Source organism: Rattus norvegicus, chromosome 18 (genome assembly GCF_021556685.1).
Source record: "Rattus norvegicus strain SHRSP/BbbUtx chromosome 18, alternate assembly SHRSP_T2T, whole genome shotgun sequence".
Lineage (NCBI taxonomy): Eukaryota > Metazoa > Chordata > Mammalia > Rodentia > Muridae > Rattus > Rattus norvegicus.
The window spans coordinates 72,837,761-72,861,266 of NC_141551.1; the positions used below are offsets into that span (position 1 = coordinate 72,837,761).

The 23,506-nt window shown below is 47.9% G+C and overlaps 1 protein-coding gene across 3 annotated transcripts in view; it reads left to right on the forward strand.

Annotated features, from left to right (window-relative positions):
- Positions 1-1,191: 1,191 nt before the first annotated feature.
- The window catches only part of Loxhd1 (lipoxygenase homology PLAT domains 1), a 153,113-nt gene continuing 130,798 nt past the window's right edge, over positions 1,192-23,506 (forward strand). For 2 of the 3 annotated variants that reach the window (XM_087592288.1, NM_001106132.4), the window contains 4 exon segments: positions 1,506-1,635; positions 6,189-6,303; positions 12,746-12,826; positions 14,707-14,891. In XM_087592288.1, the coding sequence (XP_087448414.1) occupies positions 1,506-1,635; positions 6,189-6,303; positions 12,746-12,826; positions 14,707-14,891 (511 nt within the window). 3 annotated transcript variants of the gene reach the window in all.

The following is a 23,506-nucleotide window of genomic DNA, read 5'->3' on the forward strand; positions in this document are numbered from 1 at the left end:
TGGGGTTGCCTGTGCATGTCTCCATGCCTGACTTTTTGTGGAGATGGCCCTCCTGCTCTCACAACAGTCACTTCACTGACAGGCGCACCGTCCCAGTTCCTGGCACTGATCACATTCCCAGGGTCTCCACCTCCATGACCTAATCTCCCTTCTTGACCACCTCCGATTACCTCCCTGACACAGGGATTGTTTTACGTGTTAATATTCAACATGGGAATATGGGAGAGACAGACGTCCAGTCAGGGCAGGAGTCACAAGCATTCATTAACCTCTAATAGTCTCTAGAAACTTCTGACTAACGAAGAAGAGTTTTCTCCAAATGCTGAATACGCAACACCGGGTCGTGATTCCCCCATTGCAGATGGGAAATTGGGCTGTGCTCCAGGCCACACAGCCAGGAGGTAACACAGATGAACTCAGTCCTGTCCTCTCGTTCACCTGCAAGGGAAGAGAAGCGAGAGTTTCAAGTAAACTGAAAATTTCTAGCATTAAACAAAAAATCTAGACAGAAATCTCACAAATCAGGTAATAAAGAATCTTTGTTTAAAATCCAAATAAAATGAGCAAGAATGGGACCCTTAGGGCCACAGGAAGCTCGCCCTGCTGAGTACGGTTGGAAATGACATCCGACCCTTGCTCTGCACAGGTGCATCTAGCCTGGCTCATCTGGGTCCTTCTGGGGCCACCTGAGGATAGGCGGACTTCCTCAGGATCCTATGCAGTGGCAGTAACTGCTCTGTGGGTCAGTCACATGCTTTGAGGGACCGCGGGGCTTCCTGGAGGAGGGTCACTTCCAGAAGAGAGCATTCTTCTGGGAAATGGAAGAGAGCGATCTAGTAAGAACCTGCCTTCTGGGTAAGATGAGCCTGAGCTGGAGGCTAGCCTCATGCATAATGGAGAGAAACAGGAGCCTGGTAGAGCCCCTCCGCTCTGCTCTCCTCAGGACTAACCCTGCTCCGGACAGCGTGCAGTGCTCTCATAGGCTCTGAAGCTCGGGTGTCTCCTTGGTGCTAGTCCCCTACATGCCCTTGGAGTGGCCTGGAGGGGTCTTGAGTGCCACCTTCCCTGTTGTGAGGCCAGGAGGGAAGTGGACGCCAGGACCTTATGTCATTTGAGTCTCTGCAAAGGGGTGTGAGGGGAAGGAAAGAGGACAACCTTCTCCTTTTCATGAATAAGTGATAGGGCTCAAGGAGAAACCCCGGGGGAGGTGCAGAATAAGAGAGGGTGGCAGAGAACAGTTGGGGACAGAAGGGGGGAAAAAAGGAAAGAAAACAGAAGAAGGGTTGTTGTGCTAGGGCACCAGAGAAGAAGACAGGGGGAACTCTTTGGAACTGGGGACCCAGAAGACCCAGAAGACCCAGGGAGAGCCAGTGTGCCATATCCAGACCTGAAATCCTAGGAGGGGCTGAGGGCTCTGCAACTTGCTGAGTGAGAGGCACAGGTCTAAGGAAGCTGAGAAGGCGGACCGGTGAGCCTATAGGGTCCCAGAAGAGGCAGGCAGCAAAATGATGCCCCAGAAGAAGAAGCGGCGGAAGAAAGACATCGACTTCCTGGGCTTGTACGAGGAGGAGCTGCTGAACTACAACTCGGAGGATGATGAGGATGAGTTGGAGCACGAATACTACAAAGCCAAGGGTGCGGGCTGCGTGGGACCGCGGGCTGCTGGTGGGGCCGTGGGTTGCTGGTGGGGCCGTGGGTTGCTGGTGGGGCCGTGGGTTGCTGGTGGGGCCGTGGGTTGCTGGTGGGGCCGTGGGTTGCTGGTGGGGCCGTGGGTTGCTGGTGGGGCCGTGGGTTGCTGGTGGGGCCGTGGGTTGCTGGTGGGGCCGTGGGCTGCTGGTGGGGTCGTGGGTTGCTGGTGGGGCCGTGGGTTGCTGGTGGGGCCGTGGGTTGCTGGTGGGGTCGTGGGTTGCTGGTGGGGCCGTGGGTTGCTGGTGGGGTCGTGGGTTGCTGGTGGGGCTGTGGGCTGCTGGTGGGGCTGCAGGCTGATCTGTCCCTCCCTCTGCAGAGTGCTTTGCAGTTCCGGACCATCGCTTATGCCCTGTGTGTCTGGGGATCAGAAAGCGCAGGGCCCCATGGAGCGGGCGATGAGGCAACTTTCTGGTTGGTAGGATAGACTATTGCAGACTATTGTCTGGTATTCTCAGCTAGCTGCGCTGATCTACTTGAATTAAAAAGTAACAAGTTAGACCAAGGACCGGTCTGCTCACGATCCAGGACACAGAAATACTGAGGGAAGAACTTACCCATGCCCATGTGTGTGGCGCCACTATTTCAGACCAGGACGGGAACATTTCTACCCCCACAGAGCTCCTTAGAATCTCTGCCCGACCCTACAAGTCTCCTTAGTCTCTCTCCTCAGACAGCTGTTCCCTGCTCTTTAACTTCATGTAAGTGGAGTCGCTCGATGTGTGCTTCTTTGGAGGACAGGTCTCACTCTGTACTTCAGGATTTTCTTACTATACACTTACTGGGTAGCCCAGGCTAACCTTACATGCCCAGCAGTCCTCATGTCCCGTTGTCTGGTGCCGACATCACAGGGGTGAGCTATGAGTTTTGCGGTGTGTGTTTTTTTTGTGCGTATCTCTTTCTTACCATGTGCGGGCATGCTATAACATGATGCACCCTGCGCTTTTGTACTCGGGGGTCTGATGGCACTCTATGAACACATCCCTGGCGATTCATCCACTCTCCTGATGAGCGTCTGCACCTTCAGTTTCATACTATCGTGGACGAAGGTGCTCCAGGCCTTGGACGATGCGTTCCTTTCTGCAGGATTTACAATTGGCGGTTAAAGTGCTGGGTTACAGGATGAGCATCTGTTCACCTCTCAGTGCTTACAGCCACTCGTGTGCCCCCACCATACGAGAGGGACAGTGGCTTCACATTCCGCCATTGCTTGGTATGGTCAATTCTTTATTTCAGCCATTCCGGTGGGCATGTGGTGGCGTCTTCCCGGGAGTTTAGCTTCTATTGGTCCCAGATGAATGATATCCCTGAACATGGTTATCTGTGTGTCTCCCGTAGTTGGTGGTCATTTGAGTTTCTTTGGTGATGTATTAGATTATTTTTGCATTTTCCAGCATTCCTGAAGCATATAGCTTATTGTAATAGAGTACATACATTTCGAATGTCTTTTTTACGTGACGAGGTCAACGTAGAAAATACTTGCATCGGGGAGACCAAGGGTTCCTTGTGATGTTCCCAGTCAGTTTCCTGTTGGCAATTCCAGTCAGCCATTCTTCTGTCTCCTGTTATAGCAGCTCTCTCTTGCTCTTAGTGGCCTTGCAGAAACAGCATTGTAAAGAATTAGTATTTCGTGTCTGTCTGTCTGTCGGTAGCTCACTGCTCTTCATTGCTGAGTGGTATGATCCTTTACCCACTCACCTGTCGATGGACGCTTGAAGTTTCTCCTTTGGTTCTACTGAGTTACTATGAACATTGAGTTCACGGGGCTTTGTGTGCATCCGTTTCTGTCTTCTCTTAGGTCAAACCTCAAAACTGGACGTTTTTGACCTTACGATAAGTGATCGTCTATTGGTATCTGAAAGAATGTGGCGTCTGTTTCTTCTTCTATGAGTTATTCATAGTTTCTAGGTATGGGCCCTTTGCTAGATGCATTCCAAATGCCATTTCTTCATCCGTGACTCACTCCGCTGTTTTCTTGATGGTCTTCACCGTCATTAAGTTCAGACGGGCAACTTCTATTAGTCAGTGTCTGGCTTAGGCAGAAGCTGTGAACCCCTGAGTGAGATGGTGAATCAGCGTTCGCATTCCTGCCTGAACACCAGACTCACCTCTTCTCTAAATTAAGTATCTCTGGGCCTCTTTCTACAATTTCAAGTGGTGTGGTCCTGGCATTTCCACCAGACTGGCCTGTTTCCTGGGGCTACTTGACTCAGAAATGTTCGTGTGCACATAGGTGATGTCAGAGATGCCCTGTGTGCACTTAGGTGACATCAGAAATGCCCTGTGTGCACTTAGGTAACATCAGAGATGTCCTGTGTGCACTTAGGTGACATCAGAGAGTACTGGGGTTCACCTGGGTATAGGCTTCGATGGCTCAAGTCTTGTCATGAGTATCATGACATGGGCTACTTTCTTTCCCCATTCCTGGCTTCTCTGATGAGCTTTGTCAGACCCAGGCACATCCAGTGTTCCTCTCATCTCCAGACACCACAGATCCCATTCTCCACAGGCAAAGAAGTGCCATAGCAGAATCTGCGGTGCTCTTGAAGAGCTCAGGAACTATCTGCACACCACGCTCATGGTGCTTGAGCTAATACTCTGTCTGCCAAAGGCACAGGTGTTAGCTCTCAGAGGAAATTGGCTTTTTTTTCTTCATAAACAATAGCTTTGAAAGGAAAGGGTATTTATTCTCTCCTGCGTGTCAAGGCCTCTACGTTTTCAATTCCAAGAACAGTTCTGCAAAGCAGATATGACTGTCTGGTGTTACAGGCAGCTAGGCACTTGTTAAACCCCATCCTGTTCCCAAGTGGAGAGTCAGCAGCACTGATGCTCAACACGGTGTCCCAGCATCCAGAGCTCACAAGCTTTCAGTAGGAAGAGTAATACTCAGGGCACACCTGCAACAGGACGCCTTCCATAGGTCCAGAGGCTATAGGCGCTCAGAGGTATTTATGTTCTCCACCTTCTACCCTATAGCATTGCTACTTTGTGTGTGGGACAAATTCCCTCTGGTGGAATGGACTGCCAATTGACAGTTTTGAATAAGGAATATTTAATCCTCAAAGAGCAACCCAAGCCACAAGACCTCCTCAAGAGAGCTCGAATATATTCTGCTCCTGAGGACCTGTCCTGGAAAGGCCAGAAGTAGGAATGAGACACGGGTTTGCAGCAAGAATCAAGTGTGATGTTATACATGAAGCCCGTAGCTAGGGCTGGACGTGCAGTAAGCCATCCGCCACTGTGGTTATGACACCAAGCACTGGTGTTTGCACATTTCCATGACGTAGTGAACAGCTTGGTGCACGCACACCCTGTGGATTTCACGTACCCTCCCCACATTTGACCAGCTCTTCACAGTGCAAACTCCTCCTTCCCAACGAAGTCATTTCCTCTTGGTCAGCCTCCCTCAGTGCACACATGTGTGGCCGGTTCCCTGAGTCAGTGTTTCCAGCCCACGGATGATTCAGCAGTGAATCTCCTCAGAAAGCAGGGTGGGGGTGCACATTTCATTTGGAGGTAGGAATAGCAGCTGGATAGGTTGGCGTGTGCTGTCCTTACTTCTTAGCCGAGGTGACATGGCTCTGGGGGTGGTAGGCTGAAGCAAACCCCCCAGGCCAGGTGTGTGTTGGGGTTCTGGGAGTCGATTCTAAAAATGGATCCGAGATGTATTTCTACAGTTTTGCTAACACTCTTGCTGGCCATAGATCCGAGATGTATTTCTACAGTTTTGCTAACACTCTTGCTGGCCCCTGTTCATCCTGCTCAGTTCATGGGGTTGTAGCGGATCCTGCCTGTTTTGGTCAGGGTTTCTATTACTGTGAAGAGACACGGTAACCATAGTGATTCTCATAAAGGAAAGCATTTCATTGAAACGGGTTTATAGTTCAGAGGTTTTGTCCATGGTTGCCATGGTGGGGAGCATGATGGCATACAGCAGACGCAATACCAGAGAAGAAGCTAGGGGTTCTACAAGATGGACAGGCAGCAAGTAGAGAGATGTGGGTCTGGCTTGAGCCTCTGAAACCTCCAAGTCCACCCCCCATGACATACGTCCTCCAACAAGGCCATACCTCTTAATCCTTTCCAATAGTGCCATTCTCTGTGAGCCTATGGGGGCCATTTTCATTCAAACCACTGCATGGCCATTTCTAAGAACCTTGACAGATTCTCCAGTCAGCAAGTATCCAGGTACAGACACCCTGCCCAGGGATGGTGTTGACAACAAGCCATGAAAGCTTCAAGATGACGGTGAGAGGGAACTCAGTGACCCAGCCAAAGACACACCCCTTCGTTGGAAAACCACAGATTCAGCCCTTAGGTGGCTTAGCCATGCAGAATGAAGCTGGCCTTGTCTCCAAGTGTCCAAAGCAGTGTGTGGCATTGATAGTGAGTTTTTAGCTAGTAGGAGTTAGCGTGGATTTGACCCTGGTTCAAGATTGTGAGCATGGGATTCTGGGTTCCCTCCTGAGCCTACAATCTGTCTTTTTTCCTCCTTTTCCCAGTGTACGAGGTGGTCACAGCCACAGGGGATGTTCGTGGCGCAGGGACAGATGCCAACGTGTTCATCACGATCTTTGGAGAGAACGGGCTCTCTCCCAAGCTCCATCTCACCAGCAAGTGAGTACCATTCTGGGTTGATAGGATTCTGGGATGTTAGTTTGGCTGGCCAAGTTCTAGAACCCAGTAGCAGCCTTCTACTCTGTAGAGGTGGACAGATGGGCCATAGGTATGTTAAATGACAAGAAGTCTCTGTCAACAATCCAGTTCTCCTTTGTCCCATTCTAGATATTGTAAACAGTAATGTCTAGTTTAGACCTTCCAAGAACTCATGCATATCCTTTGATGATGGAGAATGGACAGTTAGGACCAAGAACCCAGGTCTCGGGCCAGCTTTCGATATCCTGTTCCGTATAACTTCACCAAAATCCCGTGGTCTCCAAGGCCTTGATTTCCTTACCTCCCATCTTAGGGGAGTTGAGATCATGAATGTCATGAAGAACATATGTGAGGGAGCCATGATTTTGAGATGCTCTATACTGAGAGGTCTCATGATGGCCAGCATCATATTTAACTTACCTGGGACCATGTATACTCAGTCACATGTCGTGTGTGTGTGGTGTGTGTGTATGTGTGTGTGTAGTGTGTGTGTATGTGTGTGAGTGTGTATGTGCATGTGTGTGGTGTGTGTGTATGTGTGTGTGTAGTGTGTGTGTATGTGTGTATGTGTATGAGTGTGTGTGGGGGGCATGTGTGTGTGGTTGTGTGTGGTTGTGTGTGAGTGTGTGTGTATGTGTGTGTATGTGTGAGTGTGTGTGGTTGTGTGTGAGTGTGTGTGTGTGAGTGTGTGTGTGCTGTGTGTGCGTGTGTGTGTGTGGTGTGTGTATGTGTGTGAGTGTATGTAAGTATGTGTGTGTGTGTGTGCATGCGTTTGTGTGGTGTGTGTGTGTGTGTGTGTGTGCACTTGGCATATACCGAGCCCTTTACTTTCTATAACCCCTGAAGGCAGAGACTGCTGCTGTCTTTTTGGTTTGCTCCATCACTACACACATGCACACATGAGCAAAAACAGCAAACCTAAGAACATCCCGCAGAATGACAGGATTTCAAAGTTGGCTAGCCGTCTTCACCAGCTTTCACTCAGCCTGTGCTGTCTAGGCAGATTTGACTAACTGGCTCTGGCCCACAATGCTCTGAATCTTTCAGAGTACCCCACTTCTGGTTATCTAACCCACTGGGGTTCCGTGAAGGATTCTGACTGAGGAAAAGTTCCACAACCACTTAAATCCACTGATACGTTCTACTCAGGGAAGCTGAGGCCCAGGGAGAAGCGTTGAATGGCTCACAGTCTTTTTGGTGGGGAAGCTGGTTCTTCACTTACGTTTATGCTATAGACATTTTAATGGACAACATGACTCTGTAGCCATGGGGCATGAAGAGATTCTCTTCTAGACCCACTGGTACTGCAGGTCGTGGTCTCTAAGGTTTATGGCCTGGTTCCTCCTGGGGGCAAGAAGGGAAGGTACGGAGGGGTGGAGTGGCTATGCTAGAAGACTTTAGAGTGGCCAGTCTTGTTATGCGTGAGTACTAAACTAGAGCTATGGACCCAGGTAGCAACGTTCAGATGGGCATAACACCCTTTTCCATCCTTTTCTGCAGAACAGGGTACCTGCCTCCTTGTCTCTTCATACTGCACACGACTGTGGTGGAAGTCTTTCCCTCCCGTGATGTGGGCACGGTAAAGGGAATACATGAAATATCCATCCTTTTTGCCATGCATCCTCTCAGAGGAAGGAGAGGATTTGTTTGCAGTCTCCAGCCACCTCTTTTTTTTTTTTTTCCCCGGGGCTGGGGACCGAACCCAGGACCTTGCGCTTCCTAGGCAAGCGCTCTACCACTGAGCCAAATCCCCAACCCCTTCCACCACCTCTTAAAGCAAAACCATCCTTTTATCTTTTTGTAGTGGACTCTCAGGGTCTTTTCTCCTTTTATGTACCTATAATCCTTAGCTTCCTCCTCCTCTCCTTGTCCATTTGCTAAACTTTCCGTTGATGAGGCCCAAATCACTGAGGTCACACACTGAGAAGGGTTGTCACTGAGGTAACATGGTGGAGGGGAAGCCACAGGTCAGAAACCAAGAGGAAAGAATTCAAAGAAAATGGTGTACAATTCTTCCCATGACATCCCCGCAGCTCAAGCTGGAAACTGAGTCCAGGAGAGAAATGTGGCTTTCTTAGGGTTTGGGATGCATCCCATGTGGGTGGCAGCTGAGGTCACTTCTGAGTCCCATGTAGTTAACACAGGACATGCTGCCTCTGTCTCTTTACACTGTCTGCTGGTTCTTCTCCACACCCAACCAGCTCCAAGACAAAACTATTGAGTTACCTGAGGGATCCTTGTACACACACACACACACACACACACACACACACACACACGTACATGTGCACACACTCTTGTATACACAATCTTGCATATACACACTTGCACACATATGCACATACTTGTACACACAATCTTGTACACACATACTCACACAAGCACACACTTTCATAATACATACTTGCATATGCACCCACACTTGTACATACAATCTCTCACACAAACACATACACAAGCACACATTTGCACACATACATACATACACTTGCACATGCATATGCACTTGTACACACAATGTTACATACACTTGCACAAACACACACTTGCATACACATACTTGCACATGCATATACTTATACACACAATCTTGCATACACATACTCATACAAACACATGTGTGCACACATACACACATACTTTTGTGTGTAACAGACCTCTCTGATATCTCTGGGCTCTAGAAAGGGTTTACACTGCCCAGTGCAAATAAGTTGATGCTAGTTCCTTCAGTATTAAAATTCAGCCTTGATCTTTCCTGGCACTTCTCCCTGACCCTTTTCCACAGCCTTTGATAGCATCTTTCGTCTCCTGTCTCCTGGTCCTCACATTTTCTTCCTCACCCTGATTTGAGCACATTCTTGTCCCTTTTCCTGTGTCCTGGAACATAGAATCTCACCCCTCACCCAATATAACTTAATTCCCATTTCAAGATCTTTGCTATCTGACTTCTAGACAGCAAAATATCAGATGTGTCCTCTCCAGTTTCCCACATGTGACTTTTCACCCAATCTTCACCCCAGTGAGGTCCCTACAAAATGATTTCCAGAGAAGGTCCCCATCTTCTGGGTGTCCTGTTCTCCCATTACCCAGGAGGCCACATTTTTAGGACATGGCAAAAGGATGGAATTTCATGTATTTTATGGTTTGTTCCCCACTGAGAATTCACATGCCAGTGTGTTGGAGAGTGCCTGGCATTTTAGTTTGGAGGGTCTGTCTTGTTAGTGGCTAAAGTGCCAGGTACAGCCTTCTGAGGCTCTCTCTGAGGTAAGTCCCTGCTGAATGGTGACATGGACAGTGCCCTGAGTTATACTTTATTTGAGGATGGTGCAGGAGTCATGGTGGGTTCCCTCCTTCCACTGGGAAGTGTGAGGAGGCCTACATTTCTGTTTCTTTTGGGATTTCTAAGCCAGCCTTGGTCAGTTTTCTAAAGCAATTGCATTCTGACTTACTAGACTTCAGTAATGGGCTTTTCAGATCTGATCTCAGAGTGGGTGGGGCTGGGGGTTGGTTGGGATAATCTCAGCCTCTCCTTGAAAGTGACCCGTCAATGGGGTGTGCCTGTGGCCCTTTCTTCTCTGGAGACAGGGCTTTCCTGTATGCCAAGAACAGGTTGGTCTCCATGGGACAAATGCTAGAGAAGTTCACATCATATCTGTCCAGGAGTCATTCCAACACCAACAACGTGTCCTTGAGCTGGCCTCGAGTGCCCCTGCTCCTGCTGGCCATGTAGATCTTTCTCCCGGTTTCTGTGTTCCTCACCACAGGCTGCAGAGTAGCAAGGGTTAGTGACTCCACAAGCATAGTCATGTGATTAGGGTTGCCCTTTGCTGAAGGCAGCTTTCAGAGCTCTCCTGGCAGAACCCTCATCAGAGGTACCACAGAAACCCAGCTTCCTCCCTCCACGCTCATCACTGGCTGCAATGGTCTGGGAACACTTCCCTCCTCATTCCGTTCCCGGTAGTCTCTTTTCTAGGCTCTGTGTGCCTTTAGAAGATGACACCTACCATCCTCAGGCCGTCAGCAGCCCATGGGCCGAGTTGGGTGTTGGGAGGGAGGGGGGTTGTAGGGACCTGAAGCAGGGGAATCACAAAAGCAGTGTGTGTTTCTTTGAGAAAAAAAAACAAAGTAAAAATTCATATAGACAAGAACAAGTAAGACTTCACGACTTAGCCTCTGGGTGTGGCATTATATTTGTATAACTTCTCCCACTCATTGTTTTCATGTGAAGGCAGTGTCACCCTCTTTGTATTGATTGCTCTGTTCTCAGACTCCATCTCAACGCAGTGTTTCTTTTTTAAAGCTTATACCATAAACTCTTCAGGTGTTCATTCATGATAAGATTCTTAATGGCTACACAGCATTCAGTCATATAACGTCCCATGGCATCTTTTTCTTAGGGTGTCGACTTAAATGCAGAAACCTGTTGCTTTGTGTCATGAATTGAAAAAGAAAATACCACTTACCGATTTCTCGGGCCTCTCATTCACAAAACCCTAAGGTGCAGAATCAGTGTCTGTGTTTTCCTTCCAAGTTACGTCACAGCTGCTGTGCCGGAACCAGGAGCTGCGGTGTCCCGTTCTTTCCCCGTAGATGCATGCAAACCCCACATCGGCACACCTCCACGGGTACTGGTTTGGTTTGGTTCCATTTTCAACACTGGATCCGAAAGCTTCATCTTCCCAGGAAGGAGATCAAATCATTCTTTGAAGGAAACATTTTGCCTGAGCACAAGGCACTGCTTGGCTCCTCCTTCCCTTCCTTGGCCAACGCTCACCAGAGCTCAAACACAAGCCAGCAGCCTTGGAGTCTCCATTTCCCTACAGCAAACCTAGTAGCTTTCCTACCTCTCCTCCTCCCTTCTCTTGCTAGGCTTCTCGTTGGGTCCCTCTTTCCCTGACAGGGCTGCCTTAGTACATCTTCCTGGGCTCTGTTCTTTGTAGGAGGCTTGGACCCACCCCATTGGGCCCTGCTTCTTAAGGAAACTTCTCCCCAAGGCAGATTGTTCTCCAAAGTGAGTCCACTTGCAGAATCCCAGCTTTGGGGCCCCCAAAAAGCCTGGAAGGTCCCCTGTGCCTGACTTTCAGCCTGTGGGCTAGGGAGAAGGCCCTTTAACTCCCTTTATTTTGAAGAACACAGCCAGCCAGCAAATGTTAATAACCATAAGCTTCATTATTTAACATCCCAAGGCCGTGACAGATACCTAAAGCAAACCAACTAAAAAGAGGAAGAATTTACTCCAGAGTTTTGGAGGTTTGGGTCCACGATCAGTTGGCCGCATGGCTTTTAGGAGACCTGGCAAGTCAACACCAGTTGTGAAGGAAGCTGTTCAAATTACAGCAACCAGGAAGTGAAGCGAGGAGGAGGGGTCACCACAACTCCCAATATCCCCTTCAAGGGCATAGCCCAGTGATCTGACTTCCCTTCCTGGGGCTCTGCCTTTTTTATTGTGCAGTGTTGGGAGTTGAACCCAGGGCCTCATGCATGCCAGGAAAATGTTCTACACTGGGCTATACTCCTAGGTCCAACCTCTTAAAGGCTTCCAAACAGTTATTGGGGTAGGTGCAGGGTGTGAGATTGGCAAGGGCTTTGGGAATACATCTGAGGTGTAGACCATTGTATAGGCAAATGTCTTCTGTGCTTTCCTTTTCTCCTGGCTGTATGCTGGGCCATGAGCTCTGGCTAAGAGCATAGACTCTCAAACCAGAGGGTTCATCTATGAGGCAGAAAAAGTTGCTGGCAGATCCAGGCTGTCACGGCTGGATCCCTGGCCCACACAGAGGGCGAAATAGATGCCAGCACGAGACTCAGGTGTCCATTCCAGAAGATGCCGAGGCAAGGCCTCCAGTCTCCTGTGTGAAGCACTGTATTGTAGGATCTGAAGAAGCTGAGTCTGGTCTGGGTATTTCCTCTGACCGCACTGTTCACCAGGCGCCAGTCTTGATTCCCTCTTACTGCATCCACTTCCCTGGTTGCTGAGGGTGGGGGAAGGGATCCCTTTCCTCACCACAATGGCAGGATCACAGGCTGCATCGACTTGGGGCTGCCCATAGAAGTTCTTCTTACAGAACAGGAAGATAATCCTCTTCCCTGAGCAAATCCCAGCTCTTCTACTCGATAGCAGTTTGCATGGCCACACAATGGCACTGGTACCAGCCACTGTGCTTGCCTTGGTGGCTCACGACAATGTTTAATCAAACACCTGGATGTGAGCCTTGGCATGATCCTGCCTCTCCTTCCTCTCCTCGTCTCTGACCAGGTCAGGGAGAAGCCTCAAAATGGTAGCTAGTTGCATGCAGCTCTCCCAGTGAGCAGGGTACAGAGGGAGAAGAGGAAGCCAGCCTCTGGCTCTATTCTTGTGCCCACGAGACACATTATTCAGACTAATTGCACGTGTTCACCACAGGAGCGAGTCTGCTTTTGAGAAAGCCAACGTTGATGTATTCCGGGTACGGACCAATAACGTGGGCCTCATCTATAAAATCAGGTGAGAGTTTGCCCCCGACTACAGCGGTGGTGATCAAGGTCGACATTTTCTTGGTGTTCAGTATCACTGGCTGCCCAAATCCCATCCCCCACCCCTCGAATCGCAGAGCTCATAGCTCCAAGCTGTCCCATGAGAGACTTGCTTTCACCGGCTAGGACAATTTGGTACAATTTTCCAACAGCTCTTCGAGACACTAAAGCAAGATAATTGGGAGCAAATCTCTGGGTCCAAGTCCAAGGCTAGCTCTGTTGGTTAGCTGTAGGATTTTAGACAGTTTATCTTCCCACGCCTCCGCTTCCTCCTCTCTAATAATGGCACCCCATCTCTATAATGCCGGGACTCACCGAGTTGGTGCATAGCACAGCCACTGGCAAGCGCTAAGCACTCAGTGAGGGCTGTGTTGTAAGAAGCTTTGGGATGGGGAATCCCCCTGATGTTCTCACCAGGGGACATCTATTCTGTCTTCCTGCCTCTCCTCTGCTAACCACCACTACTCAGGAGAGGCTTGCTTTAGGGTCATCTGTGGTCTGATTGCCTCTAACTGCAGCCTGGACAGAGCTCGGATGCAGCCTCAACTCAGTCCTAGTCTCTCCCCCCTTCTACTAGAAAATCTGTGGCCATGGAGTCCCGGTGCTGGGAGAGTCAGAGGGCACAATGGCCAGAGGCAGTGGTTATGTGCATGGAGGGGGAATATATACAGAGAAAGGCTCTTACAGGGAGGGAGGAAAGGAAGATGGCATGTGGCAAATGGTCTTTGACCAAAGCCTTGCTGGGGCCAAACTCTGTGCCAGGCAGAGGCATGAGACCCTGTAGAACACAGGGCCAGTGGAGCAGGCTGGTCATCTGTAGTTTGGGCTCGTGGGCTTTACTGAACTGTGAGCTTCTGGGATAATGTCTGGAGTGTGATGGGTCAGAATAAGATGTCCCATGTCCCATGAGGTCAGTCTGGGGAAGAAATTAGACAGAGGTGGGAGCTGAAGGAAGATTTGGACCGCAGATTCAGAAGAGCCTGCATCTATGTTCCCCAGTACAGGAGGCATGTGGCTATTGTGTCCTTATATTATAGTTGACTCACACCGAGTGTGTTGAGTGGACAAAACAGACACCAGGTTTTAAAAAGACTTAACCCAAGAAAAAGAACGTACAACATGCTGTTAATTTTTTAACATGGTTATGTGGAAGATACAATATAATTAAATAATTAGAATCCATCGTACCAGCCTCTCTATATCAATCAAGATGACTAGAAACATTTAAAATTGTATGCATGGCCCATGTGACGTTTCCTTGGGACAATTTTGGTCAGGATGGGGGTCCTTGGGTGATGAGACTAAGGGTAGTACCTGGGGTGAGAGTGACTGGCTGGGAGGGAGCTTGATCAACTCAGAGTTATGGGGGGAGGGACAGTTCACACCAGGGGCCAAGTCTAAAGGGCTAGGCGGCTCCTGCTTTCTTCTCATTCCTTCACCCCTTCCCTTCATAAGGCCCGGATCCGCTGCCTTTCCCGTCTCAACTCTGATAGGCTTCAAGAGGTGATGTGTGCCTCGGGTCAGGGCAGACAGAGTGCAGTGCTGACAGAGACCAAGGTTAGGAACGAGCACAAGATTAGCCAGGTCCAGTCGAGATGCTCCTCCTGAGAGCTCCAGGGACTTGGATTTTCCCAGGAAATAAATTATTTCCCCATGGAAGCAGGGCAATATAATCGTCACTAATATGCACATCTACCTTGCAAAACATCCCCCTTGATATGTGAGGAAACTTAGTCCCAAAGCAAATGAATGACTAGATCTCTCTCTAGAACGCTCACTGGGTGCCCTCGTGCAAAGGGGGCAGCATCTTGGTTCTGCTAGTGAAGTGAGGCTGTTGGCTTCTTGCCTCAGGATCGAGCATGATAACACAGGCCTGAATGCCAGCTGGTACCTGGACCGAGTTATAGTGACGGACATGAAGAGGCCTCACCTCCGCTATTACTTCAACTGTAACAACTGGCTGAGCAAGGTGGAGGGTGACCGTCAGTGGTGCCGTGACCTCCTGGCCAGCTTCGACCCCATGGACATGCCCAGAGGTCAGTGCCGCCTTGGTCTGCCCATCATGCCTCCCTGCCAGAGCCTGGCTCCTTGCTGTGTTCTGGAAGCCCACCCTCCCCTCTCACCATGTTTCCTCTTGACTTGGACCACGTGGAACCCCATCTATACTTATCAGTATTTGTCTGTCAAAGGGAAAAGGGACTTTGAGGCAGAAGAGAGGCAGCGACCCTATGGTCGTCAGAACAACATAACGGCAAACTCACCAGTTTCCTCCTGGTGCTGTCTCCAAGCCCCGCCCTCTCTTCAGTCCACCTTGGCGGAGGGAAGCTCGCCCTCCATTCTCTGGCTGTGATTTGACTTTTCTGCACCGATGTCTGACTTTCCTCCTCTCATGCAGCGTAGAGCAGCAGACACTTTTGTAAGGCCCAGCACACTAAACTTGCAACTTCACCGATTTCTTTAAAAAAAAAAAAATGTCACCAAGAGTTTATTTTCTTACAAAGCCAAATTTCATCATTGCACACAGCTTAGAAAATAGACACATGGGAATATAAAATGAATAATTTAATCACATCACCTGGAAAATACCACCCACCTGCGGCAGATGCATTCATTTCTAGCCCTTTCCGTGCGTGCACAGTGAAATAATGGGCTGGTATATCCTGTTCTATAGAGTAGATATTTTGGTGCCGTTAAATATTACTTAACGTTTCTATTTCTGGTGGTGGTGTATTTTCTAGAATAGTGGTTCTTAACCTGTGGGTCGTGACCCACAAAAGGCCACCAGAAAACACAGATATTTACAGTATGGTTCATAACAGTAGCAAAATTGCAGTTATGAAGTAGTGGTGAAAATAATTTTACAGTTGGGGGTCACCACAACACAAGGAGCTGTGTTAAAGGGCTGCAGCATTAGGAGGGTTGAGACCTGCTGAGCTAGAATGTGTCATTCACTCATCACTCAGGTGTTTGCCGAATGCCTCATTACTGGGCATCCATGGTGTGTGTGTTCCCTTCTAAACAATACACCGAAATGTATCTTTTGGCTTCAAGACTCTTTCCTTCTGTTAAATTCTGAAGTGGAATTTCTAAGTCAAACAATATGCCCATGGCTAAAGGTTTTAAAAAGTTATTTTGTATGATGTGTGTGTGTGTGTGTGTGTGTGTGTGTGTGTGTGTGTGTACAAGTGCAAATTTTCCAAAGTGTGGAGGTCAGAGGACAACTTGTCAGAGTGTATTCTCCTCCCACCATGTGAGACAGAGCTCAAATTGGAGGCCTTGGCAGCAAATGCCTTTGCTCACTGAGCCATCTTGCTGGTCTGGATCAAGCTTTTGGTGGGCAATTCTAAATAGCACAGGAAGTCGACATCAGATGGAGCACAGTCCCTCAAATGTACTACTGTCTACTTGGTTAGTCAAGTGTAATTTCTCAGTGGGATCATAAAAGGGTTTTTCAATATTCTTCCTTTGGTGACTAGAGTGATTGAACAGCTCATGTTTATTGACAATTTTTCACTTTGGTTTTTGATAAATTCTATTATAGATATTTGAGGTTTACACAAAGATATGAGAAATGTTATGGATAGTAAAATGTTCTCTGTGTATGTGTGTGTGAGTGTGTGTGTATGTGTGTGTGTGTATGTGTGTGTGTTTATGAGTGTGTGTATGTGTGTGTATGTGTGTGTGACTGTGTGTGTATGTGTATATGTGTGTATATGTGTATGTGTGTGTGACTGTGTGTATGTATGTGTGTATATGTGTGTATGTGTGTTATGTGTGTGCATGTGTGTGTGGTGTATATGTATGTGTGTGCAGTGTGTGTGTGTGTGTGTGTGTGTGTGTGTGTGTGTGCACGCACACATATGGGGAATTGTCTGCTCATTACTCTTTGCCCTCTCTTTTCCTGTGGGGTGAATGTCACAGATTCTCTTCACACTGTACACATCCTGAGCTGCTGCTGACAGTGTCTGTCAGGGCCAATCCATATCATATCCACCATCTCTTCCTTTTCTCTTTTTCTCCTGTCCTTGGCATTTTCTCACATTCAGTTCCCCATCTTAATGTCCCTGCATTTCTTGTAGATAGGATACATTTTGGGTTGAGAGTTTTGTGGGTGGGTTGCTGCTCCAATCGTTCCATTGGGGTTCTTGCCTGGCTCTAGGAGGTGGCCTCTTCAGGTTCCACATCCCCATAGGTCACAGCTAAGGTCATCCCTACTGACTCATGGGCCCCTCTCCTATCGCAGATCTCTGATCATCCTGGAGATGCTCCCTACCTTCCCGTCCTGGTCAGCTGCAGATTTCCATTCATTCTCATGGCCACCTGGCCATCTCCCCTATCCCTCCGCACACCTGATCCTGAACCTCCAATTCGTCCCCATCCTCTCTTCCACCCAGTTCCCTCCCCTCAGCTGCCTCATAACTATTGTAGTTCCCCTTCTAATCAAGATTCAGGCATCCATGCCTGTGCCTTCCTTCTTGTTTGTGGGGTGTATCCTGTACTTTATAGCTAGGAGTATACACCATGCACTTAGGAGTATACACCATGCACGTCCTTTTGGGATCGGGCTACCTCACTAAGGATGATATTCTCAAGATCCATCCATTTGCCTGCAAAATTCATGATGTCTTTGTTTTTAATAGCTGAATAGTATTCCACTGTGTAGATGTACCTCATTTTCTTTATCCATTCCTCAGTTGAGAGACATCTAGGTTGTCTCCAGTTTCTGGCTACTATGAATAAAGCTGCTTTGAACATAGTTGAGCAAGTGTCTTTGTGGGATGGTGAAGCATCTTTTGAGTATATGCCCAGGAGCGGTATAGCTGGGTCTTGAGTTAGAACTGTTCCCAGTTTTCTAAGAAACTGCCAAATTGATTTCCAAAGTAGTTGTACCAATTTGCACTCCCACCAGCAGTGGAGGAGTGTTCCCCTTGCTCCACATCCTCACCAGCATGTGGTATCTCTTGAGGTTTTGCTCTTAGCCATTCTCATGGGTGTTCTCATGGAGCGTCAGAGTTGTTTTGATTTGCATTTCCCTGGTGACTAAGGACATGAAACATTTCCTTAAGTGCTTCTCAGTCATTCAAGATTCCTCTGTTGAGAATTCTGTTTAGCTCTGCGCTCCATTTTTAAATTGGGTTATTTGAGTTGTTGGTGTCTACATTCTTGAGTTCTTTATAAATTTTGGAGTTTTGATAAAGAAGCCAAAACCATACGATAGAAAAAAGAAAGCATCTTCAACAAATGATGCTGGTCTAACTGGATGTCCACATGTAGAAGAATGAACATAGATCCATATTTATCACCCTGCACAAAACTCAAGTCCAAATGTGATCAAGGAGCTGAACATAAAACCGAATACACTGAAATCTCATAGAAGAGAAAGTGGGAAATACCCTTGAACACATTGGTGCAGGAGACAATTTCCTGAACAGAACACCAATGGCTCAGGCTCTAAGATCACCAGTTGTTAAGTGGGACCTCATGAAACTGTAAAGCTTCTGTAAGGCACAGGACATAGTCAATTGGACAAAATGGCAGCCTACAGAATGGGAAAAGACCTTCACTAACCCTACATCTGAGAGAGGGTGAGATCAGGAAGAAGGCAGGAGCTTAAGCAGGTCCTGGGAGGTTCCTCTAAGGGAGATCTCATTTCAAACTCTAAGACAGGCACAGGACGCTTTCTCTGGGGGTGTTGGCAGAGGGCAGCAGTAGGCACAGGACCCGGTGTCAGATGGCCTTTTCCTGGGAAGCTCCTCTGTGAATGTGCTTCCTAGACAAGCACCCAGCATGCTCCTAACAGATAGCCTTTGTCTTCGTTAAGGCTACTATTGCTGTGAAGAGGCACCGTGACTACAGCAACCCTTATGAAGGGAACCATTTCATTGGGGCTGGCTTATAATTCAGAGGTTTAGCCCATTGCTAGCATTGGTGGCCCATAGGCAGACACAGTGCTGGGGAAGAGCTGAGAATTCTATACCTTTGATCCCACAAGCAGCAGAAAGTGACTGTGACACATAGCCAGGCTTGGCTTCTGAGCCCTCAAAGCCTGCAGTGACACACTTCCTCCAACAAGGCCACGCCTACTCCAACAAGGCCATACTTCTTAATAGAGGTGTTCCCTCTGAGCCTATGGGGGACATTTTATTCAGACTAGCACAGCCGTGATAGGGTGCTTTCTCCTTTAACAGAGCCCAGTGAATAGACAGAGGACTTTAGGAAAGGCAGAGGTCATGAAAGATGTAGACACTGATCAACCTCACACTTCGTAGAAGGAGGACCTTAAGATGGACAAACCTCACGGCCGAGTTTGGCTTCTTAGTTGCTGTCATCATGTTGCTTCTTAAGGAAGTCAAGCAGCACAACCCCCTCCCCCACAAAGAGCTTATCCTCTCTTGCCTGAGTCTGGCATCAGGCTCTGGGGATCCATGGCGGGAGCTTAATTCCCTAATCTACCCGAGAGTCCCCAAACCTTAGTCACTACATTCTACCTTCGAGGGCTTTCCCTTCTTCAGTCACTATGTTTATCAGTCGTGGTTCTTCCTTACTCACCTTTAAAGCTTGTCTGAAGCACAGAGGTGTACCACTTCCATGAAGAAACACACTCTCCATGCTGTGCGCGCTACCTACATTACCTGTACGCAGCGATGTGGAAATGCCTCACTAGACAACTCCAGTGTGCCGGTGCTGCCACCTCCCAGACCTCCGAGTGTGCAGGCTGCATCTGGGGAAATACCACTGACTCTCTTCTGAAAGCAGAGTGAAAGGAAGAGCATGGGGGTGTCAACCATAATTGCCTGTCTTCTGAAGTCCTTGTTTAACTGGTCCCATATCTCCAAGGAGCAGGGTGAGGTGACGAAGGTCCTAGCAGGTGATAATTGAATTTGAGGTTTATTCAAGGACAAATGGATATTTCTGAAAGGACTGGGACTGGCATGGGGGTCTGCCTATCCTCAGCTGAACTGCTTACTGCCTACGTCTTAGTCAGGGCAAGAGCAAGGGCAGACTGGCCTGGCTTTGTGAGAACTAATGGAGTCACGGAAGTCAGCGGCTCCAACCTCCCGCTGGCCTGGATGTCCCTCTCCTGCTTTTACACCAGCCCCTCTTGAGTGGTGAGCAGTTCTCAGCCTCCCAGGGTGACCCCATGGCTGCAGAGTGGCACTGATAATTAGAAAGATACTTTTGAAATTAAAGCCCACCTACTCTCCCTGAGCCTTCTGCTTGCCTTGCTCCAGGCCCTGCTTGGCAGACATTGTCGAGTGAAGGGTTCTCCTGGATAGATCACAGGTTTAGAGACAGGGACAGGAGGTTCTCCAGGTCAGGTTGAGATGTTCTCTTACTCCTTAATTGCAGTGCAGCACATAGTTTTTAAAGATGAGCATTTCAAGCTGTTTCATAGTCAGCTCCATCATCTACCCCCGAGCCTTTTATCTCCCCAAACTGAGACTCTGTCATTATTTAATTCCAGCACAAGTCTCCTCTCCTCCCAGGCCCCAGTCACCTCAGGTCTACTTTTCGTTTCTCTGAATTCAGTGACTCTTAAGAACCTCATATAAATGGAATTCTGCTATAACTGTCCTTTCATACCTGGCCTCTTTCACTTAGCACAACGCCTTCAAGCTTTATCCACCCTGCAGTGTCTGTCAGAACTTGATTGATTTTAAGGTGGATAGTGTTTAATTGATAGTAATTAATATGCTGCATCTTTATTCATGAATTTAATCTCTACCTCTCTGTCTCTCTGACATACATGCACACACAGTCTCCTATCTATCTATCTATCTATCTATCTATCTATCTATCTATCTATCTATCTATCTATCTATCTATCATCTATATACCTATCATATGAATTTAATCTCTACCTCTCTGTCTCTTTTTTTTTTTTTCGGGGCTGGGGACCGAACCCAGGGCCTTGGGCCTCCTGGGCAAGCGCTCTACCACTGAGCCAAATCCCCAACCCCTCTGTCTCTCTGACATACATGCACACACAGTCTCTCTCATCTATCTATCTATCTATCTATCTATCTATCTATCTATCTATCTATCTATCTATCGCTATCTATCTATCTATCTATTTATCTATCTATCATCTATATACCTATCATATGAATTTAATCTCTACCTCTCTGTCTCTCTGACATACATGCATACACAGTCTCTCTCATCTATCTATCTATATCTATCTATCTATCTATCTATCTATCTATCTATCTATCTCTCATCTATATACCTATCATCCATCTAGCTAGCTAATCTATTGTTGTCTATCTACCTATCTACCTATCTATCTATCTATCTATCTATCTATCTATCTATCTATCATCTATCTATCTACCTACCTATCATCTATCTAACTTATCCATCCATCTATCTATCTATCTATCTATCTATCTATCTATCTATCTATCTATCTATCTATCATCTATCTAACCTATCATATCTATCTATCTATCTATCTATCTATCTATCTATCTATCTATCTATCTAAGACAGACAGACAGAGACAGACAGACAGGCAGACACACCAGGCACACAAACGACACTCACATTTGGGTTGTCAGTACATTTTGACCATTGTTGATGAGGCTTCTGGGAACATGGGTGTACAGATCGAGTCGCCGCTTTCAGTGCTTAGGGTCATACCATGTTGTAATTCTGTACTGAAGTTTGAGGACTCACCATGCCATTCTGGATGGATTGTAAGGTTTCTACATTTCCTCCTTAAGTGTCGAGAGTCCCAATTTCCCTGCATCGTGACCAAGTTGTACCTCTCTGAGGTTCTGACTTGCATTTCCGTAATGATTCATAACATTGATGATCTCTTCATATGCGCTTCTTGGTCATTTGCATATTTTCATATTTCATTTCAGAACTGTCCATTCAAATCCTCTGCTCATGCTTAAGATATCGGATTGTTTGATTTTGTTCTTGTTGAGTTGTGGGAGTTCTTTATTTTTCTAAATATTAACCTTGAATTGAGATAAGATTTATAAATTCCTCTTCTCTCCCATCCACCCATTCACCCTTCGCTCTCAATAACTGACTATATTTGAAGGTTATTTCGGTTCTATCCTATTGGTCAATATATCCATTCTTATGTCAGCACACTCCTGATGCTTTACAGTAAGCTTTGAAATCAGAAGGTGTAAAACCTGCACGTTTATTTTTTAATCGTTTTTTCAACATTGTTTGCTCTACTCGGCATCTCTGGGTAGCCCCGCTTCTTTTCATTCATTCTGCATGGTCATTAAATTCTCTTAACAGTGAATGACATCGTGTTAATTTTGCAGTGAAAGGCTTCTTCTGTTCACCTGGAGACAGAGAGCATCTGCTGTGCTCCAAGGTTTCAATTCTTGCCCAGTGACTCAAGGCCACTGGAAAAGCATTCTGGGTTCTCCTAACTCATCCCCACGTGAACCAGCAGCAGTGGGGTCCCCACACTGGCTGGCTTCCCTAGCGTTGCGGGGAATATGGTCCGTGAGGCACCACACACAATTTAGCAATTCAGGCACATGTGGAGCTTACACAGAGACTTGGCAGCCGTCCCCATGATTGTCTCCCACTTAGAGAGGGTACCAGGGGACCTGGCATCTTCTGGAACTTATGGAAGGCTGGCAGCCACCTCTCCAGCACATTTGCATTTATTATCCCTGGGAACTCAGGCTCAGCCATTCAACTGCTTCGGAGGTGCTGTGAGTTTTCTGTCTTTCCATCTGCCTCTTGGCACCCTTTCCGATATCGCGAATGCCCGGCTCTCTTCCTGGAAGGGTTCTAGTGTCTTGTCTGGAATGGCTCACCCTCTTACAACGTAGAATCAGAGGGGCAGAGCAGCCATGGTGCTGTCTCTGCAGCTATGGAAGCCCTGGGCCTGGAGCCAAGTACAGTCTCCCACACTCGGAGGCACAGCATCCTTAGCAGCTGCCAAAGCAAACCTCCCGGGCTCATAGCGTGGGATGCAGCTCCCAGGTGTTTTGAGATGGAAAAATAGCTAAGAAACACCACACTGCAGGGATGGCTGTTTGCCTCTTTGGCTCTAATGACCAAGTATGTGTCTATCTCTCTCTCTCTCTAACTAAGCCCGGGCCACTCTCAGAGTAACACTGGGGTGTCTTCCTGCCCCCGCCCCACCATCTGCTACCTCAGTTGCTTCCTAAGGGCTTGTATGAGCATCAGTTGGCAATAGGTTTGTGTATAAGGGGAGGGGGAGTTATACGTGCTGTTTCACCTACAAAGACAGCAACAGGCAGGCGCCAAGAGCTCTCTTCTGGGAGGCGAGCCTGGCTGGGGTCTGCCATCCCACTTCAGCCAGGATGTAACTTGGGGCAAATCTCTTGTGCTGTCTACATTTTTTTTTTCTTTCTTATCTTACCAGAAAGCCCGACTAGATGTCCCTCGAGGTCCCATACTGTGCCGGGTTTCTCACATGATGTCTTTCTGGACTCTTCCAATCTTCTCACACAATGATTTCAGACCATCTTCTGTGATGTCACTTCTGTTGTGACATTCCCAAGCCCAGCACCTACCCACAGTAGATACGACCGAAGCAGAGTTACACAGGCTGGGATTGCAGGCCAACAGGCCCTCACTGACCCAAGGACACTCAGGACACATTGTTGAGGCTGAGGTGGGGCACAGAGCAATGTCTGAGGTT